The sequence below is a fragment of the Calidris pugnax genome, unplaced genomic scaffold (genome assembly GCF_001431845.1).
Source record: "Calidris pugnax isolate Ruff unplaced genomic scaffold, ASM143184v1 scaffold54, whole genome shotgun sequence".
Lineage (NCBI taxonomy): Eukaryota > Metazoa > Chordata > Aves > Charadriiformes > Scolopacidae > Calidris > Calidris pugnax.
The window spans coordinates 16,039,300-16,066,771 of NW_015090864.1; the positions used below are offsets into that span (position 1 = coordinate 16,039,300).

Consider the following 27,472-nt stretch of genomic DNA (forward strand, 5'->3'; position numbering starts at 1 on the left):
GATTGTTTTTCTGTAGTACAGAAAGCTGACTTTTCTAAGGATCTTTGAGATCTTTAAATTTAAAGTACTGAACCCCAAATGGAGAAACACTTTTGCTATATAGAACAGTAACATTATACTTATGCTATTTAAAAGAGTTTTGTCATAAAGCTAAAAGGACTTTTACATTTCTTAAAATCTGACTGATAGCAAGACCTGAAGTTTTTAACTTTTGATGTTTTGGATCAATTCCTTGGAATAACTGTTATACATAAAAAAAAAGTCAAATTAGTTAGGAATACATTTTACAAGTTTTTGTTGCATTACTTACAGGCAGAGTCTTACTTCCTAAAAAGGAAGTATCAACAGAGTTTTTAAGGGAGAAAAAATTGAAGATTTCCTTAAAGAAGAAAAGAAAAGTTGGAATGTGGGATTGGAATACTGTAGACATATTTATATTTTTTCTGATCAACCTAATTTCATTAATGCGTTTAATGAAATAAGTTTTTCTTCAAGTTTTTTATGCATTTTTTGATTGTAAAAACATCAGCTGTTTCATCGTTGCAGTAAGAATTATTTCCATCTGTTTCTCAAAACTGAAGGGCTTCAGTGCAATTCCTTTCTTGCTTACATGAAGTATTCTTAAAGTAAAAGTGTATTTAAAAAAGTTACTTAGACATGATGTTTATATGACAACTATATCAGGAAAATATTGCAATTGATTATAGGCATTTCACTATCTTTAGTTGACCAAAAAATTTAAGGTTACAGTAGTTTTTTTTTTTCTGATTAGAAGTCATTTTAGTAGTATTGGTTTGAAAGTTAAGTACACTTTGTGATTAGTCCATGTCTTCCTTTCAGTGATAAGGAAATTGATGTTTAGTTCCATTGTTAATGTGCTCTGGAATCTTTGGATAAAAAATGGTGTCATAATCCAGAGTATTGTTACCATTTTAAACTGCACCCTTTATGTGTGATGGATTTGCTGTGTCTGGAGTACTACAGAGAAGTATTTCCTCAGGTCGCTTATAAAGCATGAACATAGAAACTTAAATTATGCAGAGAAAGAGTGATTAAATTTGTCTTTAATAAAAATTTGGTCTATTGTTTTATGAATATTTAATCCTCACCGTATTTTTGATGAAAGGAAGAGAGACAAATAAAGACCCCAGATATTCAATTTGAGATGGTTTTATATAGGTCAGTGGGTACTTTTGGAAAAAAAGAATTGCTATACTTTTATTTTAGCAAATTCAGGCCGGTACAAATCAGACTGGTAGCTGATGGGTTTACTGCTCAGATTTTGTTTTACTTAAAATGTGTTTATGAAGGGTAGTGTATTAAAATTGTAGGGATCTTTTAGCATCCATGGACTCCAGTTTGAAGACTGCTTGTTTCAAAGGAGAAACAGTTTGATGTTGTTCTGTTCTTTCTGTTCAAGGACATCGTGTCCTTAGCTCACACAAGAGAGTGGCTTCATTCAAATTTGGAATTGTTCTGACGTTCCTTCCTTTGGAAACGGGGTTAAAAGTACAGAAAAACAATGTTGAAAATACTGTATACAGTAGCCATGTAGGCTGTTTGGCTCTGAAGGGGCAGGGAAATTTATTCTGGAGCAAATGCAACTTGTTTGGCTTTGGTCTGAACTTCCTCTGTCTACCTAGGGACCCTCTTTCTATAAGCAAGGTCATCAAAACCTTTTATTATTACTGACCAAAAAAAAATGTGCATTTGAATGAAGCCTGTGAAATCTCATATAATAGCAGCTTTATTTTATTGTATAAGGAACAATGAATTCAAAGTGAAAAGTGCTTCTTACAGAAAAATAAACACTTTAAGAAACTCTGCAAGAAGTAACTGGCTTTGTAGCCAGTATTTAGTCTCTTCTGCTTAACATTGCAAAAATAAAATAGCTAATACATTAGTCTTATTACCATATGCTTTCATATTCATTCAGACCAAAATATTCTTATTCTTGAGTCCTTTCTCCTTTTTTTGTGATACAGACTAAATAAAATAAAGTTCTGAGGTATTAAAATACAATTTTTTTAAAAAAAAGTTTTCTAAAAATGAACAAAGAAAAAGGGAAGCATCTCACAAGGTATGCTGTAAAGAAGTTTTAAATCACAAGTATGAGTTCTCTGCAGATGGGAATGAATAAGGAAATTAACATTTCATGTAATTGCTATTTTAGTCTTCAAACTTCTAGTAGTTTTGGGCTCCTACTTGAATAATAACTATCAACTGTATGAAAATGAGATGGCATGCTGCGGATTATCTGCAGTTAAGGAAAAAATGTATTGATCATAGGCAGATTGCAGGCAAGACCACTAATTAAGTAGACTGTAAAAATTCCAGAAGAGAGCAGTTAGAATGATGAGAGGGCTGCAAAACATGATCCCCAGGGGAAGATTGAAAGAGTTTGGGTTTAGCTTAAAAATGACTGAAGATATACCTAAGTTTTCATGTTGAAGAGACCATCACAAAGACAAAGCAAACAATTTGTTCTCCAGGATCAGATGGGAAGGCAGGAAATCAGTTTACAGCACACTGCAAGTCCAGTGCGAGGCTGCTGCTGCTGTGGCTGTAGGATCTCAAAGGGGCTGGGAGCCAGGTTAGAAGATGCTCCCTGGCATCTTCTGGGCACTGGACCCCGCTGTGGGCTGAATGAGCAATGGTTTGATTCCACGTGTTGTGGGAATTCCTGGCTCCTGCTGTGTTGAGGTGCCCTGTCCACTCTCTGCACGGTATTTGCTCTGCTCACACCTCTGAGGAGCTGCCACCAAGAATAGTTGGCAGAATACAATTTCATGAGCAAGCCTTACCTGGAGAATTCTGTATCATTAGAAATCTGCAGACCTTATCTCTGGTTCCTTGGCTGTGAGCAGAAGGGGTTGGGATTGCTGTTCCCATTGTGTATATGGCCTTTGTCAATTGCTCAAATTGTTCTGTTCAGTTTCTGTGTGTGCGTAGAGAGAGGCTGTGTTTGTCACATTTCCACATTAAACAAAAGCTTCAGGATGTGTCTGTTCCTTTCTTCCTGATGAAAATGTCTGGTCTTCATCAGCTGCCCCAAAAGGTTCCACAGCACCCAAATGACTTTAAATATGTGGCACGCTATCTTCAAGGTACTTACCTGGTCTTGCTTTTAATCACGTGTTGAGCAAGGAAATGCTGCTTTTCCATTTTACAACTAGAGAATGGCTGGACTGTCATTCAGGAAGGTGGTGGTAAAGCAGGAAATGGGTTGCTCACCACATTATAGTAGGCTCCTACCCTAGAACCTTTGCTTTAAAATGACTATGCCTAGACTAAATGTTACCACTGAAATTCTGTACCACTAATCCTACACTTAACTGCACTCACACCTTTCCTTTCTTATCTGTTCTTGTCTCTTCTCAAAGCAGATAATAAAAACCTCACCAGTCCTCCCTGTCAGGTGTATTTTCTCTGCATTTAAATCTTACTGACAGGTGAGCATCTGTTTGCTTACAGTGTGCTCTCCAGATCAGGAAAACTGATTCTCTGGTGCTATCGCTGTTGCTCTGAAATGTTACCAATGAGTTTAATTTTTTAAACTTAATTTCAGTGGCTCTCTTTGCTTTTGAGCTAGGGAGAAGGCATGGTATATGAGCATAATGGAGGCAGTTACTAATTTTCTTTCACATGCTTTGTGACACGGGCATGAAGACAGGGAATTCTGAAATGAGAAATATTATAAGGCATATATCTGCAGGCATACCCCACGGTTCATGAAGGATGCGTTGTTAAAAGTGTCAGTAGCTAGGTACTTAACAGATAATGTAGTCCTTTTTCCAATAAAAAGTCATGTGATGGGGAGGTAGAATTTAAGTACACTGAGACAGTGTATACAGCACAGAGAAGCAAGAGCAGCAGCATCAGGCTCATCAGCTGCTCACTTAATGTCTGTCTTGGTTTTCTCAATATAGAAAGAGTGGAAGAGATGGTTTTTTATTTTACAATGAAAATAAAGAGATGGGTCCTCACAGGCCTGAGACTTAGATTAGATCTCTGTAAGACAAAATCAAATCTGGCAATGCCCTCATGACCTTGTCAGACTGGTCTCAGAACCGCTTCATCTGTGCGACTGCCTCAAATAAACCCCTGAGTGCAGGTGTTCTTCCTGAAGCAATGCGTTTTCTCTCTTGTGATCATCTTCCTCAGATGCCCCCTGCTCATCAGATCGATCAAGGGTGAAGGACAGACACATGAGGTAACGAGGCACATTGTTAAATGATTGAGGAGGAAACTCTGAAACCACAGATTAAAAAAATCCATGGAGAATAGGATTTTCCTGTGCGACTTGATGCAATGTGTGCAGACGTTTTTTCTGCCTTGCAATTTCTGGCTAGAAAATAAAACCTGGTTATTTGGCATGGAATGACTAATAACTTACATGACCTGATTTTTTTAGCAAGGCTCTTTTTTGTCCTTAACAAAATCAATACATCATTTGATTTTGCCAGTTGAGAAAAGCTGCCTTATTTCCCCATGAGCTTGCTTTCTTTCATTCCTAGCATGCTGTGCTGCTTTTATTGGCTTCTAACAATCTAATTCCTAATAATCACATGATATTTGCCATCACTGTTAACTGGGCACTTCTGCTGTAACAGCTCTGTCACACGTATAAGCACTCTATAACCAAGGTCTTGCTGAATCAAAGTTCAAGCAGCAGGTGCTTGTTGAGAGCCTAAGTTGAAGCTGTGGCCTCTCCAGGCAACGCTGCTGATTTGCATTGATAACACCTGATTTAAAATAATGCTACTCCAATAATTGTGTAAATCTGCAGATAAGACACCACTGCATAATTTTTACAAAACATAACCTGACAAGAAAAATGCCCTTAAATATGATCTAATGTGACTCTATTACCACATTTTGTAACTTAGAAAATTACTGTAATTGTGCGTAGAGTTCTGAAAAATTATTTCTGAAATCGCTATGCAATTAGAAATTTCTGGAGGAGTTCTGTTTTGAATATAGGTCACAAGTAGATGCAAAAGCAATCCCTCCCCACCAGCTGAGCGATGCCCATCCAGTCCCCAAAGAACGGCTGCTTTGGAAAAACGTGATGTTACCGTGGTATGGAATAGCTCTTTGGTCAGTTGGGGTCAGCTGTCCCTGCTGTGTCCCCTGCCAGCCCCGTGGCCCCCCAGCCTGCTCGCTGCAGGGGGCAGAGGAGGCCTTGATGCTGCTGGGCAGTAGCTGAAGCACTGCTGTCCTACCAACGCTGGTTTGGTCGCAAGTCTAGGGCACAGCACCGTATGGGCTGCTGTGAAGAAAATGAGCTCCCTCCCAGCCAAGCCCACTGCAACAGTTTATACCAGCCAACCTGCAGGCTTTCTCACTTTGTTTTTAAAGTGATTTCATGCTCTAGTGATAAGGAAGCTTATGATTCTTTTATTATAGGGCAAGTTTTTAGTACTTCTGTTAAGGTTGTCTAACATTGGTGTTCTGAGTGACTTCTGACTGCTGACTCTTTACTGTTCAGGCAGAAATATTGCTATGGCAGTAGCCTGCTTTGGAATTCTTATGAACTTAATGTTTCTGCTCTTTGGAACAAGGGCTTGGAAGAGAGTTGCTCATCTGTTGTGATGAAACTTTTTGCTATGGAAAATAGGGCCAGAATCTGAGTATCTGTTTTTATGTCTTCAGAGGCTTGCTTTGATACCTGTAACATTCTCTCAAAAGCCTTTCTGCACTGTGCAATCACTTAATTCATATTTGAGGCAATTTAATGTTACTATGGGGAATGAAATTCTCTTTGCAAACTTCGAGTAGTTAGCTATGATTTATGCGTCTTTATTTTGTTTGTCTTTTCTAAAATACATAATGCTAAATTCTTAGCAATATTCTATGCCTCTAACTGCAATTCAAGTCAATTGGCCTGACTAGAATGTGATTTAAAGGCTGTACGTGTTCTGAGTCGGTTTTCGAGATGTTGCATTGGGTATTTGAAATGAGCTGGCATTTGATTTGCTGCTCGGTTTTCCTACACCTCATGTGTTCATCATGCCATATTACTGCAGAGTTGTTCATCCATTTAAGTTCATTAGTGTGCCAAAGCTGCGGTGGTAAGTACCATAGGAAGGTTTGGGAACAAATGAGTAGTTTTGCATTCGCTCCGTATTTCTGTGCTGTGTAAATAGCAGAAAAAAACAGACACACACTAAACGATGAAAATAAAGCAAATATTTCTGTGCTGTGTAAATAGCAGAAATAGACACACACTAAACGATGAAAATAAAGCAAAAAAATAGGCTATTTTTTCTGGTTCCTTTCATCTGATACAGTTAGGGTTCTGCGAGTAGAAAATAAAGGTATTAAACAATCAGTTTCTCCTTTGCTTTCTTTTTCAGTTCTCTTAATCTGTAAGAAGGTAAAGATTCTTTAACTCATTCTATACATAAAATTTACATTTGTGCTTACTCAGATGAGAGATGTGGAGTCACGATGAGTAAGTACCCACAGAGTATTCATAAGAATATAAGCATATGGGCCGCAAGGTAGTTCCTGGTGACTTAAATGTATTGATCTCTATTTAGAAAGTAGAAAAAGGACAGCGGAAGCAAGGAAGGTGAAAAAATAATCTTGAGATGGCAAAGAGGAAGGGAACAGAGGACAGAAAGGCAAAGCCGATGTCACGATATAGAGAAGCAGGGATAGGAATGGAGAAGGTTGTAAAAACTGACAGACAAAAGTCTTAATGTTCTGTTTAGATCTCAAAATTATTTCTCATACGTAGGCTGTATCTGTTTTGGAAATTTATTTTGCTTTGATGTACAGAACATTTGACAATCAATCCAATCTAGCGGTTTTCTGCATCTTTGCTACAGTTTATTGGCATTGATGGGAAACTATTTTTTTAAAGCAGTTATGGAGAACTCTACTTTCAATTTGCTGACACTTTCAATATCTCCTTTAGAAACATTCTGTTTTATGCATGAAGCCGTAGGTACCTCCAGCAATGAAAGACTATATTTCTTCAAGTTTGGAAAAAGGAGATAACATGTCTGACGTACTGCATTTCTTGGATGGCATCACCTTATGATGAAAATAGTCCTTTTTGGACCTCCATTTTAAGTTTTCCAGGAACTTTATATGTAGAGAACTTTCTAAAAGATTGCAAAAAAATCTTGGACTGTAGTACCAATACAAGCTATGCTTTCTGAAGTTTGTAGCTGTGTAGTGTTCTTCTGTAGAGCCTTTCAGAAAAATCTTGCTTATAATAAAATTATTTTTGTAATAAGAGCATTCCCTCCCAGAAAGAGCCAGGGTATTGGAAACTGATTATATTATTCTGTGTACATGCTTATCCCCCTCCCCTGTGTTGTTTTCAGCCATATGGTATCAGAACTCTACCTGGAAATTAAGAAATATAAAAGGAGAAATTAAGCATATTTTGTAGGATTCTTTGCTTAAGTTTTTTTTTTTTATGACTTAGAAAGCACCCCGTGGGTTTTGAAATAGTCCAGGCTGGGGACACTGCACAAAATGTATTTATGCTCTACTTTGTTGTAGAAAGCTTAATTCAGTCTCTCTGGGATGATCTAGAAACAATTTCCCTTGCCCACAAATGTGCCCAAAATCATATAAATTTGCAAATTTTATTTTTCCCTCTTGGGACATATCTTCTTGTCAATTTTCATAGAATCTCATGAGTCTACCCAAAGTGCCCTACAGTGAAAAGGATAGGTAATCATAAAAAAGATTAAAATACAAACCCTATCAACTTAGTCATCTGTTTGGCAGAACAGCTTAATATATTTTATTTACAATACATAACTCCTCCTTTAACTGACTCCATCTCATCTGTGAAGAGATTTTCAGCGTTCAAGCTCTACACTTAAATGTCAGAATAACTTAAAACATATGTACTATATTTTCTATTTTTTGAGCATGATACAGTCCTATACTACCCATATGTTCCATAGATTTCTATTGTAGAGAAGGCAGTAATTAGTGGACATCAGGTATAACCACAGAATACCTTTTGTATTAAATAGAATTTTTTAGAATGAAGCTCTAAGAAGTGGTTGCAAATATGAAATGTTTTATCTTGAATAGATAAATGCTCTCTCTTCTACTATTTTGAATCCACTCTCATACTTCTCTTGAAGTGCTTCAGTATGGTTTTAATTTCTGTTACAGTTTAATTTAATTGAGTGAGATTTGCAGAGGGGTAAAGTACTTACAGCGCCTTGTCTTGTTTTGCTTTTCAATTCTGGGTTTGTGTAGTTTACACTGTCTTCATTTTCATCAGTGTGGTCACTTAATCTAGATATTTAAATTTGAAATTATACTTGTGTAAGAGTCGAATTTTGGAAATGTAATGCTAGGTGTGCATATAATAGTATGATTTACAAATTTCAGATTTGGGAAAATAATTAGCTGAAAGACAGCATGTGGTGAAGTGGCCAAAACGTTTGGCTGTGTGCTCAGTGGTTTTTCTAAAGTTGGTAGTCATAAATGCAGTTATTAATCACACCGAAGTCTGAGAAATTCAAGGCCACCGGGTGAGTTTGCAAGTGTGCTCTGTCATCCCTGAAAGGCAACAGAGGTCACCTAGTCCCCAGTGACTAGAAAAAGGCAAAGTGCTGTACCTATCTTAAAAAAAGGCTGAAAATACCATTTGGGGAACTAGAGGCGACTCAGCCTTACTGTGGGGCTGTGGGGAAAATTGTGGACCAAAACATCTTGGAAAACATTTTTAGACACACGGACAGAAGAAGTTGCCTGAAAATGTATTTTTGCCTCACTTGAAATTTTGAATTGCACCAAATCTCCTACCTTACTGCATTCAGGAAGGTATTATGTATGTACTGCATATATTGTCTATGTACTGCATACTTTATGAATAAACTAGTTATCCAGAAGTTAGAGGTAGGCAGTAACCATAGGAGAGCAGTAGGAAGTAGTGTTTTTATGATATGTATGATATGAAAGGTGGTCCTTGTGTTTTGCATTGATTGCAGCTTTGTGCACAGACCAGGGCTTTTTTAAATTTTCTTAGGTAACTCCTTTAAATTACAAAGAGATGGAAGGCAGATATTGCCATTTAAAGATCTGATTAAAAAAGAACAGATCCATTTAGCAAATGAGTCGAAATACTACCTATTAAATCAGATGGTTTTTGAAAAAAACCCCACAACCCAACCAACAACATCTGTATTGCGTCTCAGATGGAAGTGTGCTGAGGTTCCTGTGTCTGTTACTGTAGAACATACAATGTTTATCCCTGGAGTCACTCATTTTGCCAGTACAGTAAATGAATAAAACTTCCGACCTGATGTGGCAAAACCTAATATCTAGACGAATTGAGTGAGAATGTCTCAGTGGTTTTTTTCATTTGCTTTTGGTTGGGTTTTTTTATTTTGTTTTGTTTTTTAAATGTCGCTGGTAAAGACACCTGTGTGTTGTCCAGGGTAAAAACACCTTCCTCAGCAGTGGCACTGCTCTTTAGTTGGAGACACTAGAAGGTAGCATACGCCACTGCTTTTAACCTCAGAGCTGACGGAAGCTTGGCCTGGATAAAATCAAGATGTTGGCTGAAGCAATCAAAAAAAAATGATGGATTTGAGACTTTTTGATTTATTATGCCTTTTAGTTATTCAAGTTCACAGTCTAAGTAAATCACAAATTTCTGCTAAACTCCGGGAGCTGCAGCTCCTTGTTTTGTTTAGTTTCTGTGCTTTGTGAGCTAGAAATATGAAGTTTTCCAGTCACTTATAATTTTGGTGACATCCAATATGGATTAGTCTTACTTTGCTGAGTAAACAATGTCTATATAAGCTATGTAAAATTCAGGCTCATGTTCTGGAGATAATAGTGCTTTGCATTTACTTTCCAGATGAGGTACAAATACTTGCCGTTCAGAAAAAATAATTGTACAACTTAGCAATTGAGCAACTGTGTTGTTCTGATGCTTCACCCTGGTGTTTCAGAAATTCGGTATATTTTAACAAAGCGCCTACAGAAATAGTCTTATTAAGATTACAGAAATTATGAAGGAATTGACTAAGATTTTGCTGTGCCACGTGACATTAACGGTGTGTTGTGTGGCCTTCAAAGAACCTATAGTCTAAATGAGTAGAAAGAGATGTGGACTTGGGAACTGTTACGAAGCACAGTGGAAGACAGGAAAAATGGCAAAACCAAGTGTTGTTGACATGGCATTATCTTGTTATGGGTGTGTTTTTTAGGAGTTCACGTTAAAGTCAAGAGAAAGGGCTGGGGAGAAAGCTAAGGGAGTCCTGGAGAGTGATAAGAGTGAGAGCTGCTGCTCACTTTTACCCCAAAAGTGAGTAGAGAAATGCAATGTGGACGAAGGGGGGGGGCTGGAGGAAATGGTGCATAACAGAAACATTCCAGTCAACTCCAAACATTTTTGGTGTGCAAAGAGCATTGGTTAGGATGCTCTTTACAGCTGCCCTTGCTGCCTGGCATGTGTCCTGTTCTTCCCGCAGCAGCACACTGTGGAGATGTAGGGTATCTTTTGGGTTCCTGTACCCCAAGGATGTGAGGGGCTCCCCAGCCAAGTCCTGAGCCCTGCAGCCTCTGCCAGACCCTGTGTTCGCCTCCTCGCCAAGCACAAAAGTCCCAGATTTAGCTCCTTCTGCAACTCCCCCAACCATCTGGAGTCCGTGCCTCCTTCAGAGCAGCAGGACTAAAGTAGAAACCTAAGAATGGGGTGTGTTTGCATCAGTGCAGACTACTCTTGTCGTCTTTTTTTAAAATTTTAATTAATATTTGTACATCTGTGTATCTTCAGGAAAATAATGTAAATAAAATGGAATGTTTAATATATTGTTTTATGCTATTCTGAAATAACTTTTTAAAAACTCATTAGAAGCTTTAAAATAGGTTGGCTCTTTTAAGCTTTCACACTGGAAAAATCTAAATTTTGAAATGCATGACTTGTGGAGGAGGGAAGAGGCTGGGTATTTAAATGACGGTGTATCCTTTCCCCTTTTGAAAGAACCAAAGCACACTGCATTTTTAATGTTGGTAACTCCCCATTAAAAACTTTAAATGCTCCTAAATGATTTTAACTTGCTGAAGGACTGCCTTTTTCTTTCAGATGTGTTAGAATTCATACTAGCGCTACTTTGCCCTTGTTTCTGAATTATTTTAATGACGGCAGCCGCTCCACGAAGCTGTCTGTCAAGATGTGGGTGGCAGGCTATTATTTCACTTCATAAATCATAATTTACAGGGTTTTTTATATCCATCTTGGGGATAAACACTTTATGCTTTGTGTTTTCAGCAGCAATATAAAATGTAATTGATACTTAAAGCAATATGTTAGAAATATGGACACAGAAAGCCAGGAGAGAAAAATCACAAATGTTTAGTTTTTCTGTGGGTTGGTCTACATACTGAGCATTTTTTCCATCTGATTTCATATTCTTAGCACTTCAACAGAGGATGATGATGAATTACATTTACATGATTGCTGCCTGTAGGTTACTATAAGGATGTTTCTTTAGTTACAGACACTCAACAGATCAGTTAGCTCAACAGGGTCATTTTGTACCATTTCTCGTGCTGCTAAATATACTCATCATTTTGTGTTATTGTCTTCCAGATTCATGAAAAACTGCATTATTATGAAAAACAGAACCCGGTGCCCATACTCCATGGTGCAGCAGCCTTGGCAGATGATGTAAGTGTCCCCTGCTGAGATCACTGGTACCAAGTCTCCCAAAAAACTGTCTGCAAGCAGAACTCCTCATAGTGCAAACATGTGAATGTAATCCTCTGAGCTGAAATCATAAGAAGCTGCAAATGTTTCCAAAGGTGCTGTCATCACCGGGCTTGTTGCTGATATTACTTTGATTTTTTTATTCACTTGCCTGTTATAAAAACATTGCATCTAGATAGCCTCTTGTTCTGCTTTAGTAACTACGTAATAGAAATTACAGGTTGGAACTCTACTGGGAGGGGAAAAGCTGTCAACTATTAGTGTTTTGAGAAGGTCAGAGACAAGAGGAATGCTTTGGAAAAATAAAGACAAATGAGATAGCAGCACTGCTGACAGAACATGAAAAATGACAGATAATACTACAGAAATGGAGCATATGAAATGCCTAGGAAGGAGGCTTGTTAAAAAAAAATAAAAAGCTATATAAGAAAAAGTACAGTAGTGATTTATTGATATTGGAGCTCTCCAAATTACCTTCGTAACCAAAAAATAAATTGTAAAAGTGGTCGGCATTGATGGAGTAGTTAATTTCCTGTTACTATAATTTTTATTTTAAAGAAAAAAATCCAACCTGCCATTTCTTGCTATTTGGTTAATTCTAGGATTCAGATGAATTGTGCACACACCTGTATAAACTATGACTGAACCTGAGGTAGGCCAGGATAGAGAAATGTTTAATAAACTGTGGTTTAGGTGAAATCCAGAAATCTTTGTTGCAATTGATGATCTCAGGTTGTGTTCTGGAAAAGGCAGTATGTATTAGGATCAGTTTCAAATACAACATGTTTGAAACTTCACATACTTTATAGATGTTTTAAAATCTTAACTATCCTTTTATATAATTATTGGCTTTTGATTTTTAAGTTTTACAAGCGGTTGATGTTGTGAATTGAGAATGGTAACATTTTAACAAAAAACTAAATTAAACGTTGGCAGTCAGTTGAAAATAGGATATAATGTACTTCATCGTGCATCAGTAGGAGGAGAGCTATATCGTGTAACATACAAGATACAATAATGCATTAGCTTTGACATCAGGCATATACTAGTAATATTTTTTTAACCTTCAAGTAGCTCTGAATAATGTTGATAGTAATTTTGAAAATTAGAAAGCTGATCGAAATTCTCTTCATTAAGTTCTTGGTGACATATTAATAATCCTCGTTAACGTTTGTGTTACGGATCTCTGGGCTAAAATTCTTAATAGGAATCATTTCTTATTTTTGGATGCAAAACTTAGCTCTTGGTATTTTCAGAAATGCTGAGCAATCTCATTCTTTGTTCAGCTCCATTTAAAATGTATACTTTTGGAAATCCCCAAATTAAAGTACTCTGTCACTCCTCAGTTGAGAGAGGTCGGGCTTTTAACCGTATGAATATATTATTATGCATATATATGGTAGTATTTTTAAAATGTACCTATGTTAGGACAGGAGTTTCTCTAGACATCTGCCTTCTTTTTAAGCACAGTTGCTATTTAAACAACCTTTGCTGGTTCTTCATTTCTACTTATGTGGAGCTGAACAGCTGGTTTTATGGGCAGCATCGCATAGAATGAGGATGTCCTTTGGCAGCTGGCAGGCACACTGCAGGGCTCTGTGCTTCAGTACCTATCAGCAAACCTTGAGGAAGTTAATTTACATGCAGTGGGTTTTGTCACTCCAAACCCCATGAAGTTCCAAGATTAAAGTGCTCTTCAATTTTTGGCACGTTTGTCTAACTAGTTGTCAGCTTCAGGGATTTAAGAGCAGGTTGGTGATATAAAATACACTTTTATTTCGGTGGGCTTTAAATTAATGTTTTATTTTCCTAGTGATAGTAACTGTTCTATAGTTAAACAAAGGAGGAGATATTCTTATTAACAAGTGCGTATTTCCTCTGGTTTAAAATGCAAATTTGAGGTGCTGCTAATCTAACTAAAAACTGTTTAAGAGGTGTGTTCTTCTTTTTGTGTTATTTTATAAAGCAATTTCAGAGGCAACAATTGTGGTGAGGCTTCTTTTCTAAACACTTTCATACTCCTAGCTGCCATAAGATCTCTCACCTCACCCCCAGTGAGCAACAGTGTCTGATGCAGGACTCCTGATTTCATGCAGATGTAATCATTGTTATCATAGGTCTATGGCAGGTAAGCCCTCTAGGTTATTAGAAAGACGGTTCTGGCAAAAGATGTTTCAAAACTTTCTCCAGAAGCTTTACACCCCAAGGCCCTGATGCTCCTCATCTCACCAGCCTCACTCCACATCTGCCCTTCTCCCTTGCTTTGTTTTGCCCTCTCTGTAGCGGCAGCTCTTCATAAAGAACTTCGTGAAATGTTATGGTTCCCTCAACAGAGAGTCACAGAAGAGGTTCTCAGTCAGCTTTTCCTGCAGTCTTTGGCACAGGAGGTGATCAGCACAGTTTCAGTGTGCCTGCTGCTGGCAGCTGTCACAAATCTTGGCTCTTCAACAACAACAACTAAAAATCCAGTCCAAAACTGGTAGAAGCACAAGAAGCGGCTCTGGTGATACCCGTTTGCTAATCTGGAAACATGGCTTTGTCTTCCCCCTCTGTCAATCTTTATCTGCCTCCTCCTCATGAAACATGGGGTGTTACATGGTCCTTTTATGGAAATGTTTGGAAAAAGCTCGTAAATTACACTAGTGAAAACAAATTTTCAATTATTTAATCTCTGAACAAATATTTCCTAAATTGTGAGACTAAAAAGCCTGTTAAAGCAATTACAAAATATTCTTTCTGTTTCTCACTGTGCCTTATGTACCTGCACTTATATTCACATCACCAAAGCAAACGCCAATTCTGCTGAAGTTAATAGATGCTTGTGCACAATTCATCTGAGAGAAATGCTGAAGCAGTCATTCTTACTGAGTGATTACTAGTTCTCATCAATGAGACACAAATGAATAGATTTTCTTCCCTAGTGATGAGTAGTACAAGCTAAAGAATGAACCATGGGGAACCTGTGTCATATACTTCCTGTCATTCCTCTCATGGTTCATTTTCAGCTTGGTAGAGCTTTTCCATAGAACGTCCAGACTAGATTGCAGTCAGATTACCTCAATACTTGGCTTTCTGTGCCTAAAATATTTCATTTTGACCTTTCCTACAGAGATCGTTTACTAATCTTTTGGTATTAAGACACAAATATTGTTAAGATTAGCGCTGATGTATCTGATGGACGTTTTTATCTATGAGTTATAGTTAAAAGGCTGTGGGACTATAGGTGATGAGTTTTTCTTTCAGTCCCGTTGCCTCTGTATTAATTTGAAGGTTAAAAAAAAAGCATTCAAACCATGTCTGATGTCTATAATTGCTTCTACAATTGTCTATTACATATAATTACGCAAAATATACTTCGATCCATTTATCTTGACAATGTATACAAAATGAAAGTACAAATTTAAAATTTGGCTAGACAAATAGAATTACTTGCTGCAAATAACCAATCTTTCTTTGAGACGTTTTTATGGTACTGATTTAATGCAAAGAAAATAAGTGATTATCTGAAATCACGTTTTGGATTATGAGCCATGTAGCTTCAGAACTTTAAACTAAAGTTCAGTGTTGTGAAATATGTTTTAGCTTTTCCTTCTTCTGGAAAAACAGTTCAAGTCTGAAATCCTGCAGTAAAATATGCCTCTTGAGTCCAAATTAGTTGAGAATGTCGTGATAAGAAGAACTCAAGACATGAGCCAAAGAGCCAAGGGATTAAACGTTAGACTGCTGCTCTATTGTTCACCAAACCACAATTTTGTAGTATAACCAAACATAAATTACTGATCTTGTTGTTAGGACGTAGCTTGTGCATTTTAGGGGCTTGAATTGCTGATGACCTGTTATAAACTATATTATGATTAACCCGCTCCACGTTTAACAAGCTCCTTCCAGTGTATGTGTAAACATAATAAAAGGTTCAGATTGCTTGCGCTGTAGGGGCACTTTGCTTTCTTATCCCAGTTCTAAACAGCACAGCTACTGTGGGTTTTTGGAAGCAGTGTGGATTTCACCACCTCATTCAAAACTGTTTTTTATAGACAGTGTCAAAGTTTGATCCAGTCGTTTTTACAAGCAGTCCTTTGTCTGCACGCAAAGGACCATTCACTTAAATGAAGTGCTGGGATTTGCCCCCATCGCTATAAATCAGAATGTGATCTGGCTGCACCCTTGCCAGAAATGATTACTTGTGTTAAACTGAGCCAAAAGGCCTGGCTTAAATCTGGTCCACCGAGGGCCAGAAAAAGAAGCGCGGTGATTGATGGTGTTTTTCTTCATGCTGGCTTCTGTTTGAACACGCTGGAAAGTAATAACCTTGAACAAGATAGATTCTGGGTTGTCACTGATGCACTGGGTAAAACACCGCTTTGCTAATGGTCTCTGTGTCAATTCCATCTCCCACCCAGCTGGCTGAGGAGCTGCAGAGCAAGCCACTGAGCAGCGAGATCAGAGAACTGTTGAAACTCCTCTCAAAACCCAATCTCAAGGTGAGGATGTGTTGCACCTGCAAAGTGCTTTCTGCCTAGGTGTCTGCGTCTGCTCCCTCGGGCTGCCTGGGGGCTTGCCTGCTTTAATGGATAGGTGTGCTTTTAAGAAGGGATTCAGTGTTAGTCAGAAATACCTGTTATGAAGAGACACATTTAATATTGCCCGTAAATTATTATGCTGTTACTGATATTTGTAAAAGGAATTCAGTAGAAAGCCATTGTTTATTTGCAATAGATATTCCAAAAAGTAGATTCTTGATTTTTATTTTTTTTGGTCTTTTGCTAACTTTTATTGCATACTGTACTTCATAAATGTATTAAAAATTTGGGTTTGCTAAAGGGTTTTTAGTCATACCGTTGATTTAATTGCACTGTCCCTAAGTAACACAACTTGGTATTTGGAACAAAATTCCTGATGGATATTATTTTTTTAAAAAAGCTAATATTGAAAACTCCTAGGGTCCTCTGTGGTGCTTTTCTCAAACTTGACACCTTTTATCTGACAGTAGGCTGTAGAACCATTGAATCGCTCAGGTTGGTAGGAGGTTGTGTAGACCAACGTGCTGCTCAAAGGTCAATGCTGAGTTAGAGCAGGTGGCTCAGGGCCATCAGGTCTTGAAAGTGGCTGGGAGCAGATGCTCCACAACCTTTTGTGTGCAGCCCACTCCAGTTACTAATTACCCTCCAAGTAAAAACTGCTTCCTTATAACCAGTTAGAATCTCCTGGGTGTATCTGTATTAATGCACACCATCAGATTACTTTGCCACTCCAAAGAGAACAAAGAAATTAGTGCTTTAGTTGTGCATTGCAATGCTAATTAAATGCAGCAGTTGATAAGTTTAGAGGAAAAACTGTGGAGTGGAAGAGAGCCCTTTCTAAGACAGTTGCTTCTTTATGTTCCCTGTAAAACATGGATCTCAAAATCTGAGACACTACAATATCTTCAGAGTGCTATAGAATTTTAAAGATCAATTATGTCTCCTTTTTAAAGATTTTTGCACAGTTGGTTATTCTGTAGTTTGCAAAGTGACAAGCTGCTTTTTGCTGAAAGGGTGAGCAATGCCAATGGTGTATTACAAGAGGAAATGTTGGTGCATCAAATTGCAGAGATTCTAAGCTTCACTGGAGGTATTTCCTTAGCCACTGTCCACGTGTGTTTCGTACTTCTGAAGCTTTAGGGGATTGAGTCTGAAGACAGCTCATTTGCCACAACTGCATCTCTCCTGCTTCCTTTTTGGCTTTCTCTTTCTCTTCCCCCCCTTTACCAGCTTGCTCCCCCTTACTCACTCGCTGTCTGTTCCTTGGAAGCAATTAAATGCAATGTGATAATCTAAGTGGGATTTCAGGAAAAGAAGTGCTTTACCCTCAGTGTGGTTAATATGATTGAACCATTGCAGTAACTCAGCAAACGTCTTTCTTGGCTGGAGGAGATGGCCAGCAGCAGGGTACCGAGCCCGTTGGGTGGCCAGGCTGTCTAACCCTGCAGAAGGCACACACATTCCCTGCCCGGTGTAGCCTGCAGGTGTTTGTGAGAGCTAGGGGAAAGAACTGACTTTATGCCTGATATTTTTGCTTATCCGTTATCTTCTCCATCCACCTTTTCACAGCAAACATGCCTGGGAGAGATGGTAAATATCACTGCTCCCTCCTTCATCATGTTGACCAGATGACAGTGTGGGACTCAGTATTTCCAGTTCCTACCCAGAGACGCCCTCGAGTCTGCTCAGCTGTATCTGAGCTTATGCCATACATTGCATAAGATTTTCTAGCCCTTCACTATTAGGATGATGGCTCGAGACGGTCTCTTTGTTCCTTTCCTTCTAGATTTCTGGGGCAAAACGATGCCTAGAACAACTCTTTCCCCACACATTTGAAATTACTTGGGATAACTGATATGTCTTTTCCAATGATGTTGTGAAGGCTTTATCTAAAAACTTGTGTATGGTGTAAAGTGGGATTGACTTAAGCTGGCTCCATGTTATTCTGCAGGGGAAACCTTCCTCTCCTGACCTGGTTTATAGCTGCAGTGTTAGCTGGAGCCAGCAGGAGAGCTTCCACTTCCCTGCAGCTCTGCTCTGATGTTCACGGAACACTGAAGGATGGTTAGGATTAGTTTACTGCTCCACATCACTGTTTCCACAAGTTCGGTGGTGTAAAGAGAGAGGTCTAGGAAGATGATTATAACTTCACGGGTTTGGTTAAGATGCCAAAAAATGCTGGGAGACATTTCCAGCACATGTCTGATTAGGTGAATATTTTTATATTTTGATTTTGTTTTACAAAATTATGTTGAATATATTCATGAATGTTTACATCTGATGAGTAAAGCTTGGACAAGTTTGTGGTATTCATGGTTTCCATTCATAGAGAAATGATTCAAAGAAGAAAATAATTTCACTGAGGAAGTTATATTTATCAGACCTGAGATTTTCAAAATCTCAAAAGTCATTTCAAGGTTTTGTCAGATGCATTTTCTTTTGGGAAAAAAAATAAATTGGACATTTCTGATCATTTAAAAACTGGACGCAATATCAATATACACCAAGGGGAGTGTTTTTCCATGCTCTAAATGTGGCGTCCCTTACCAAAATTAAACCAACTAATAATGGTTGTGGTTTATCTTGTCTGATTAAAACAGAGTTCTGAAAGTAGAACAGAGCACGTAGCTCTGGGACATGAAGTGGATTTGTTTATCTGTGTGGGAGATACTGCATTTACATTCTAGATTTAAAATATAATTGCATCCCATGGATGCAGGCCAGCCACATCTATTGTTTTTAATTTTCCAATGTTGAGTAAAGACTTACAGTTTACATTCTGTAATCCTGCTATACCTTGTTAAAGTTAACAGCAAGTAGAACAATATTTCTGTACCTTAGAACCTGAATCCGGTTGAATGCAGTATTTGCTTTTTAAACAGACCAGAAATTAGGTCTTTGAAATGCATCTTGTTATCTGTCAGTCAGAAAGAATTAAGTAAATGTATATCTTCAGCTATTTTCTGTCCTAACTGCAAGTGTGTGATCAAATGTTTACAATCAGTTGAGGAAGGTAACTGTTAATAAATGTTTACACTTCAAGGATGTATGTACGCAAGTTTATAAGGTCTGCTGAGCTGGTTGTTAAAAAACAGCTTAAGAGTTTAACTTGTCAAAGTTAGAATGATGGTAAATAACCAGAACTAGATGTACTGAAACTTACGTTGCTGTGCTTGTGTTTCTTAAAGCTGTGAGGGGTGTGGGGAGTTTGTTTGGTTCGTTTTATTAAGTTGCAATGAAATATATATGTTAAAGGTATAAAACATAAGGCTGCATAAGTGCCTGGTGGTGCCAGGCCAGCCTGCGGGCAGCGCTGCGCGGCTCTGCCCTGAATGGGGTTTGGCCCCAAGGGAGGACACGCTTGGGTGATTGGAAATAGGAGCAGATCAGGCTTGGAGGTGCCTGCCCTAGCTCTCTGCGGACGTAGTTTAGGTTACTGAAAGTGAAATTTGGGTGTTTCACAGCTGCCTGCCTTCCCTGGGTATTGCAGCAGCAGCACTCCCCGTGTGTCTGCGTGGCGGTGGGAGAGGCTGTGGGCATCTCCAGCTCTTCCCCTCCTGCTCAGCTCTCACAAGGAGCTTGCAGCATCTGTTAAACCTTTCTATTTGTTTAACATAGAAGCCAATGCTTTAAATTAATTGCATATTGGGTAATCTGTGTAGCGCTACTACCATTTCCATTGTAGTGTTAGGTGGTGTGGTACGGCTGTTACACCCTCACAGCAAGGAGAAAAGGAGGGAGGGCTGCAGTGCTGTCTGGAAGGTTTTATTCTATATTATTCGGTCTAGTGGGCTGCATTTGAAGGTGGTAAGTCCTGGCTGGTGTGGGAATGGGTACTGCACCCACTCCTGGCTTTTTCCTCACTTCCTGGAGTGACTTTTTAAGACCTATGTAATTCCTGAGGTGTAACCATGAATTAGATTATTTTTAACTCTATTTCAAGCTTACTTTGCTTGTTTTATGAAGAAAGCATTTAGAAGATAGTTTGTGTTTTCAAGATTTGAGTTTTACATTCCAGTGTTGTTGATGGATTTACATTTACATTGAAGTTACATGATTTCCTACATGTTTTAGTGAAACGCGAGGCACTTATGCACACGGAAAACAATATTTTACAAAAAGAAAGGAAGAAATGTCCCTTACCTTCCTTGTGTAATGACAACATTAAAGTTACTTAATGCTTGACATAACACTAAACATCTCTCTTACAGGAGACTTATTTTGTTTTATGTTTTCTATAACATGAAGACCAGAATACATAGTGTGAACATACATGGGGAGATGGTGTCTCTGATTTCAGAGAAGATACTCCTATGTGTGCTTTTGTAAAAAAAATTATGGATAATAGCAGAAAGAAATAAGTGTTCTCAGCTTTGATAGTTTATAATCTGGAGAAATTTAGTGAATTTATGTGGCAGCAAGCAGAACATATGTGAAGAGGGAGGTTGTACAGAATTGTGAAAATAATGACCAAAATTTTTAAAATTAGGGTGCATCAGGTAGGCACCAGTGCAATTAAGAGAGATGTCTTTATAGAGCAATTTGACTTTTTTATGAACCTGGAAGTATTGCTGTTTTCTGAAAGGACTAGGGTTACATTATCTAGAGACAAAATACTTTATTTTTAATTGTTATGCAGTTGTATAAATTGGAATATATAATTGGAAGTCTATGATTCAAGATGTTAACACAAAATATAACAGAATTTAATTCTGGATTTTTAATGCACATGTCACAATGAAGTTAGCAAAATGGTCTTACCTGTCAATAGAGACCCAAATGGGAATTGAGGTGGACACTAGAGTTATTCTGTCAGTCATGGGGCAGAACCTTAGTGACAGACAGTGTAAGAAAGGAGATGTAGTAAATATGACATATGATGAAACTAAGAATGATAGATTTTAAAGCTTCCAAATTCTCTTCCACTTTCAATTAAAAAGCTTTAGTGAATAATAGCTCTCTGTTTCTTTTCTAACAAGCTGGGAAAAGCTGAGTTCTTTTGGGGACAGTGCCATAGCACAAGAGCATAATTGTTATTTATTTTTAAAATTATTTGAAATTTGAAAAACTAAAGCAATTAACTGTAGGAATTAACATTTTAAGCACTTATTTTGTTGGTATGACTGTAAACAAAAAAAGACTATAAAAAGAATGCACAATCTTTTAGTCCATTGAACAATATTATCCCAATTATACTAAGTTTGAGACAGACTCAGGATATATTATTCATATCTGATTAGCTTTAACTTCATGTTTATAACAGGAGTTACATTCTTGATCATTACTTATGGAAATGAGGAATTTACCGTTTGAAGTTAATCCCTATTAGGGTAAGCTTAGTGTGTTTTAAAGTCATATAAAATATGTTCTTTGTGGTCATCAGTGTAACGGGCAGAACAATAATTGTTTTAAAAGCTTATGCCCCTGTGCTAAAACTATTCTGAAGGATGTTTATAATTCTTACTACTCAGAGGAAATTAAGCTTTTTTTTAACGTCTTAAGAATGCCTGTGATGGTTCTGCCTGTTTCAGCAGAGCTTGTCTTCTGTTTATGTGTGCTGAAAAGTTTGCCAGCAGCCAGTCTGAAACCTAGAGCAGGGACCTGAAGAAGGGCAGAAGACAGGGCTGTGCACCACGCATCACTGTGAATGAGAGTGTGAAATTTTTGGGGTACTTTGGGCGCTGTACCTGTAGCCGTAGAGGGTAAAAGTGGTGGACATACTAGAAGTATTTTTCTTGGCTTCTCTTTCTTTACTGTAGAATTAATAGAATTTTGGAAATAATTTTAAGATAACTTGCAGAGGGAAGGGAAAACCGCTCTTGTGTGACTGGGAATGTTTTCAGATTAACTTATCCATGGACAACTTCAATGTGCTGTTCAGAAAAAATACAGATTCTTTAAGTTGTTTTCTTATTTTTTTAAGTTGCTTTCAAATGGAAAAGATGCATTCACCAGAAAATTGTAAATAGGATTTACAGTTGCTGCTTTATTTGCAATTCATTTGAGATACACTTGACTTTCAGCTTCACAAAGCATAAACGATTTGCATTTGTAAACATTTTCATCTAATAAGTAACTCCTTGGTGTTCGTTCAGAATAGAACTATGAGTTAAACAAAACTAAAACTGCGGATAATGAAGCCAGGGCACTTTGCTCTTCATGTAAATGTTTCCTATATTTGTTTAGGTTTCTTTTAAAAAAGAAACAGTGCTACATTTAGCTGGAAGCATACCTTTTCTGTTGTCCTGTGCTGTTCTGTTTTTCTTGAATTTACTGGGAAGTTTGTAAATTCTAGCCTTTATTTGGTAAACAACTGCTGATACCATCATCCATGCCATCTGAGGCTCACTGGATTTGCACAGTGGCCTAATAGACTGTTCTGATCAAAGCGCTACTTGTTCTGTTAAAAAAACAAACATTTTAAGCCTTTATCAGCAGAGCCTCGTAAAGCTGCCTTCCAGTCGCTGGCAAAAATTGACAATATAATTTACTGCGCAGGAAACAGCTGGCATTTTTCCGCAAGAACTTTAACTTACAAAGTACTCAAAATATTGGGCTATAATAACACAAAGCAAAATCTGTTTTTGCTTTGAAAAGTTCATGAAGCATTTCTTGTAACATGTAATTAAAAAAAATCTTAATCTAAACTTTGTCCTCTTTCCAACATTTCCATTGTAATTAGACTTGCTGAGGATTTTTTATCAGGGCTTTTTCATTGAAATATGTGGTTTCTGCCAAGTCAGCATTTTCCACTGGAAATTGTTGGGATTTGCCTACAACTGTTCAGGTTTTGTATCTGGAAAACCCAATACAAATTTCAGGTCAGTTAACAACTGAATTACGTTTGGGCTGTTACTGTATCTCAAGCTCTTGGAGGACCTTTTGGCCCTGTCCCTTTAGAGACCTGTCTTCTATTTTTGCTCATGTTGTGTGAGATTATTCTCCTCCTCTTTATGAACTATTCATGCTCATACATGGTAACACAGATCACAATTTCTGTTCAAGAAGTGTAATTTCTCATGAGAAATTACTTATCGATGGTCTTTGAGGTTTGCTAGTAGGAGTTATGCTCTTATATTAAGGTATCTTGCTGTACAAACTAGTTTAACTTCATTGATATGGTGGGCTGGAGTACATTGTGTTTCATATGTCAACCGAAAAGTTACCTAATCCTCTTTTGTACAAGCAGGTGCTATTAATTTGTAAATCTGCAAGAGCCTGCTTGGTTGTGGATGGTATATGCTGAAATATTAGAAGTGAGAGAGAAATAGTTATTTTCCACCTAAGTAATATATGCAAATTGTCATAACAATAAGCAAGGACCACTGATGGTTTGATATCATTAGTTGATGGATAACGCATGGGTGTTCTGAGCATACCAGCCATGAAGCTGGGGGAGAGGAGATGGTGCTGGGGAGACTTTTTGTTAGCGAGCAAGTGAGATCTTCTGCCCAGTATTTCCTGCCTTTGAACTATTTGCCACTTTGGGAGGCCCTCCGTCATGCATTTTGGCAACCTTGTTAGAGGAAAAGTAGGTTTTATTCTTAACTCTTTTCAGCTTCAGCCCTTGACTTCCTTTTTCCATTTCCACTTGCACCCATAATTCAAAGGATTTTTTTACAGAAAACTTTTTTGGGTGGGGAGCACTGGGAGAATATGTTGTGGTCTGTCTTTTTGGAATGTTTGTGTAAATGGAATAGAATAAGCAAAACAAAAATGTAATAGCAAAATAGTCTTTTTTAAAATAGCAAGAAAAGCCTTGTATTTTCAGATCTGACAGGCAGAGAAATTCAGAAGGCAGTTGTGGCACTCTCTTACACAGCATACATATAACCATATACAACATATCATAACCATAGACATAAAATGATGCAAAGAAGGTGAATGAATACTGCATGAACATATTTCAGTAACAACCATCACATTACCCTGGAAGTGCTGTCAGGTCTGTCTCAAGTGATAGCTCAGCTGATGTCTGACAGACAGCTTGTCTGTCACTCTTACACCAATAGATATGAGAATGCTCGCTAGCAGCCAACACATAATAAACAAAGTGATAGATTATAATAAACCAAAGTGAAGTCGGGCAGGTTGGCAGCAGAAAATAAAAGATTTGAGAAGTAAATCAAAGCAACTATTTGGTTATATATACAGACTTTCCCACATGAAGGAATCAGCCCTAACCCGTGTAAGAAAGTTGAATTGCATACGTGTAACTGTAGCTTTCACGTAACAGCGCATGAAAGTTGGCAGTATTGCTAAAGCTGGTGATTTCAGAGGAGGAAAAAAATCACTATGGATAAGATCGTATCCCGTTCAAGTAGCAGTTCTATTCAGCTAGTGAAAATGGAGAAACTACACAATATGAAGCAAGTAATCCATTGTCGTCTTTTTGTGCTGCTTTTTCCTTCAGCAGTGCTTTTCCTTTGCATTTGCCAGACCATGTTCTATTTGAACTCTCCATATGCTTATTCAACGGTCTCCTCTTTTCTAGTTCATTGATGAATCTCTCCATTAGTGGTCCAGTATGCTCTCATAATTTATTATGTTTTCCCTATTTCTGCTTGTTCCTGGGTTTCTAGTCAGTGGCCGGACTGATTATGTCTGATTCTCATGATTATGTAACTTGTAAATCTATAAGCATCTTTATCACAAATATTTTTGAAAATTATAAGCTTTTTTCTTATACCTGCTGTTTTGCTGGCCTTTTGAAAAGAATGTTACTATTTAAGAGGCAGGATTTATTCTACTGCACCACATATATTTAATATTTTATAATTCTTTAGTTACAACTTCATTAACTACTTGTAGAATATTCACTTATATATAATGGTGAAGATAACACTCACTGCAGCTTTTCAGTTCTCCAGAATGAGACCTGAATTTAATGCAACTGGTATGTAGAAAATCTACTTCTAGTGTTCAATATAGGAAAAATGCAAAGCACGCAAAAGTAATTACCTTAAAAGCAAACTGGTTGAATATTTTTAGTTAGGTGTCCATGTACTGTGAGTACTTTGTAGCTGATTTAAGACCTCCTTATCATAAACAAATATAAATTATTTTCTGGATCAGTAGATGTTTTTCTTTTAAGACTTTAGACGTCATGCTGTTGCCAAATAAAAGTTGGATCATTTCTAAAAGATGCTTTTTCAGAAAAAGCAACTGCAGCCTCAGCTTTTTCTTTAGTTTATATTTTCACTTGATTTCTTTTGGGAGCGTGTGTGTCTTCAGCTGGTTTTCAACTAATAAAAGACGTATTCTGCTACTGTAGGCACTTAATATTGTCAGGATGCTGCCACTTCTTCGGAAAACTAATTGATTGAGGATTGCCAAGACATTGGAAGAGTTGCGCTGTCTTGGCATTTTCCACCCCGAAAACCATATACTTGTGTTATTGAGGTTATTGAAATTGGGCTTAAAGCTTCAAGAACACTTTAGCTACATGAATCACGTTTATGATAAAAAGTGACTTTGTTCAGATTCTTCACTACTGATTTAAAATCAGAGCTTACTCTACCATTATCCACTACTGAGGAAAAACATAGGGCTGTCATCTGGAAGAATATTAACACCTTTACCAGATGACACGGGCGGGCTGTGTGTTTCTGTGAACACTGAGAGCGGTTCGACTTCGGCAGCGTCTCCAGGGGCTGCAAACAATGAGCCAGAGGAAACGGGAGTCTGAAGATGCAGAAAGTTCACTTTTCTCTTGGCTCTTGCCGTCTGGCTGCCAGCTGCAGGTAGACCCATCAGTTCAGATCAGTGAATCTGAAATCAAGAGACTGCCTTTTCAGCCAAGGAAATTACCCTTCTGTGAAAGGAGGTTCGTATATGAATAAAACTAAAGAGGAAAAAGTAATATATACTGAATATTGATCCAACTGAGATGTTGCTATGCTAAGAACATTAATGCATGGTAGATATTAAGAACACAAAACCATACATGTACAGTGTGTGTTTTTAATATTTTGAATCACTACTGTGACCCTACTGCCTCAAAGTCAAATTGGAAGAGAAAGGGATTTAATTGCCAGCTGGACAAGCTTGAACTAGAGGACAACTCTGGTTTAAGTACAGATGGGACAGTTGCAAGCATGGAATGTTTTTTCTCTTTTGTACATATGTAACTGCTGTCTTCTCACACAATATATCATTTCTGGAGATTTTGAGAGAATATATAGGAAAAATATAATATTTGAAGGATGGAAAGAAGTAAATTAACCCTGATTTTTTTCTCCATCAAGTAGTACACCCATCGGTTTCATGATTACAAACAGAAAATTATGTTTAAATTAAAGAACCTTAGTTTATTTTTCTTACCATCACTGTCAAAGGTGTTTTGCTTATGTTGATTGAATAATGTAAATGATTTTCAGCAGCAAAAGTAAAATATGTTCATTTTTTTTGGAGGTTAACTGATTTCTTTAACATTATGTACTGTATGTATTTAACTTGGGAATTTTGTTTAGAACAGAAAGTCTCAGATTTCTGTAGAAAAGGGATTAGATTATTGCACCATCAGAAGGAGTAATATTACTTTTCAGCCTGATAAGTGGTTATCCCAGCCATGCTCTGGTTGCCTCAGCAGCATTACTGAGTTTCTCCTGCCTGTAGTTTTATTGCTTGCTTCTGCTTCTAGAGTCACGCTTCATGCTTTAGCCAAGTTGGAGAATGCAGCTACTGAGGTTGTTCCTGTCTGTCAGTTGAGATGCCTGTTCTCAGCTGCCCTCCTGCCCCTTACTTTGCATCAGGGTTAGGGTTGCACTGGTGTGAACTGTTAAGAGACTGCCACGTGCTGCCCTTTTCCGATGGCTGTTTCACCCCCCATTTGCTGGAGAGTGGAAATAGTGGGATGGAGTTCATCAATACATCAATCTAAAATCTAGCTTATTTACTCAAGATAGTAGGTTTAAAGACTAGTTCTCCTGTAGAAGAAGAAAGGTTGTTCTCCCTCTCTGCCACCTAAAGTTTTCCCCCATTTCCCCTGTTAAGTTTCTGCTGCTTACCAGTTGTTCTCAAATGTATAGCTGGATTTTGAGACCTTTTGATTTTAATTTGTTTCTTTCTCTAAACTGTTCCCAAGTCAAATTGCTTTTCTGTGCCTAGAGTCTTGTTTGCCATCACCATTATGCTTCAGCTTTCTGCTGGTTTTATTCTCCTGCTTTCCAAATTCTTGCATGTATTTGGCTGTTATGACTCCTGTGCTTCTCCTTCCTTTCTGATGTTCTTGATGGTCTTTCCCCTC

General features: G+C 37.8%; 1 protein-coding gene across 1 annotated transcript in view; it reads left to right on the forward strand.

The window, feature by feature from the left end:
* The window catches only part of MPP7 (membrane protein, palmitoylated 7), a 109,279-nt gene that overhangs the window by 30,804 nt on the left and 51,003 nt on the right, over positions 1-27,472 (forward strand). The window contains exons 3-4 of the mRNA XM_014944874.1: positions 11,588-11,665; positions 16,105-16,185. Of these exons, the coding sequence (XP_014800360.1) occupies positions 11,588-11,665; positions 16,105-16,185 (159 nt within the window). The remainder of the gene's footprint in view (positions 1-11,587; positions 11,666-16,104; positions 16,186-27,472) is intronic.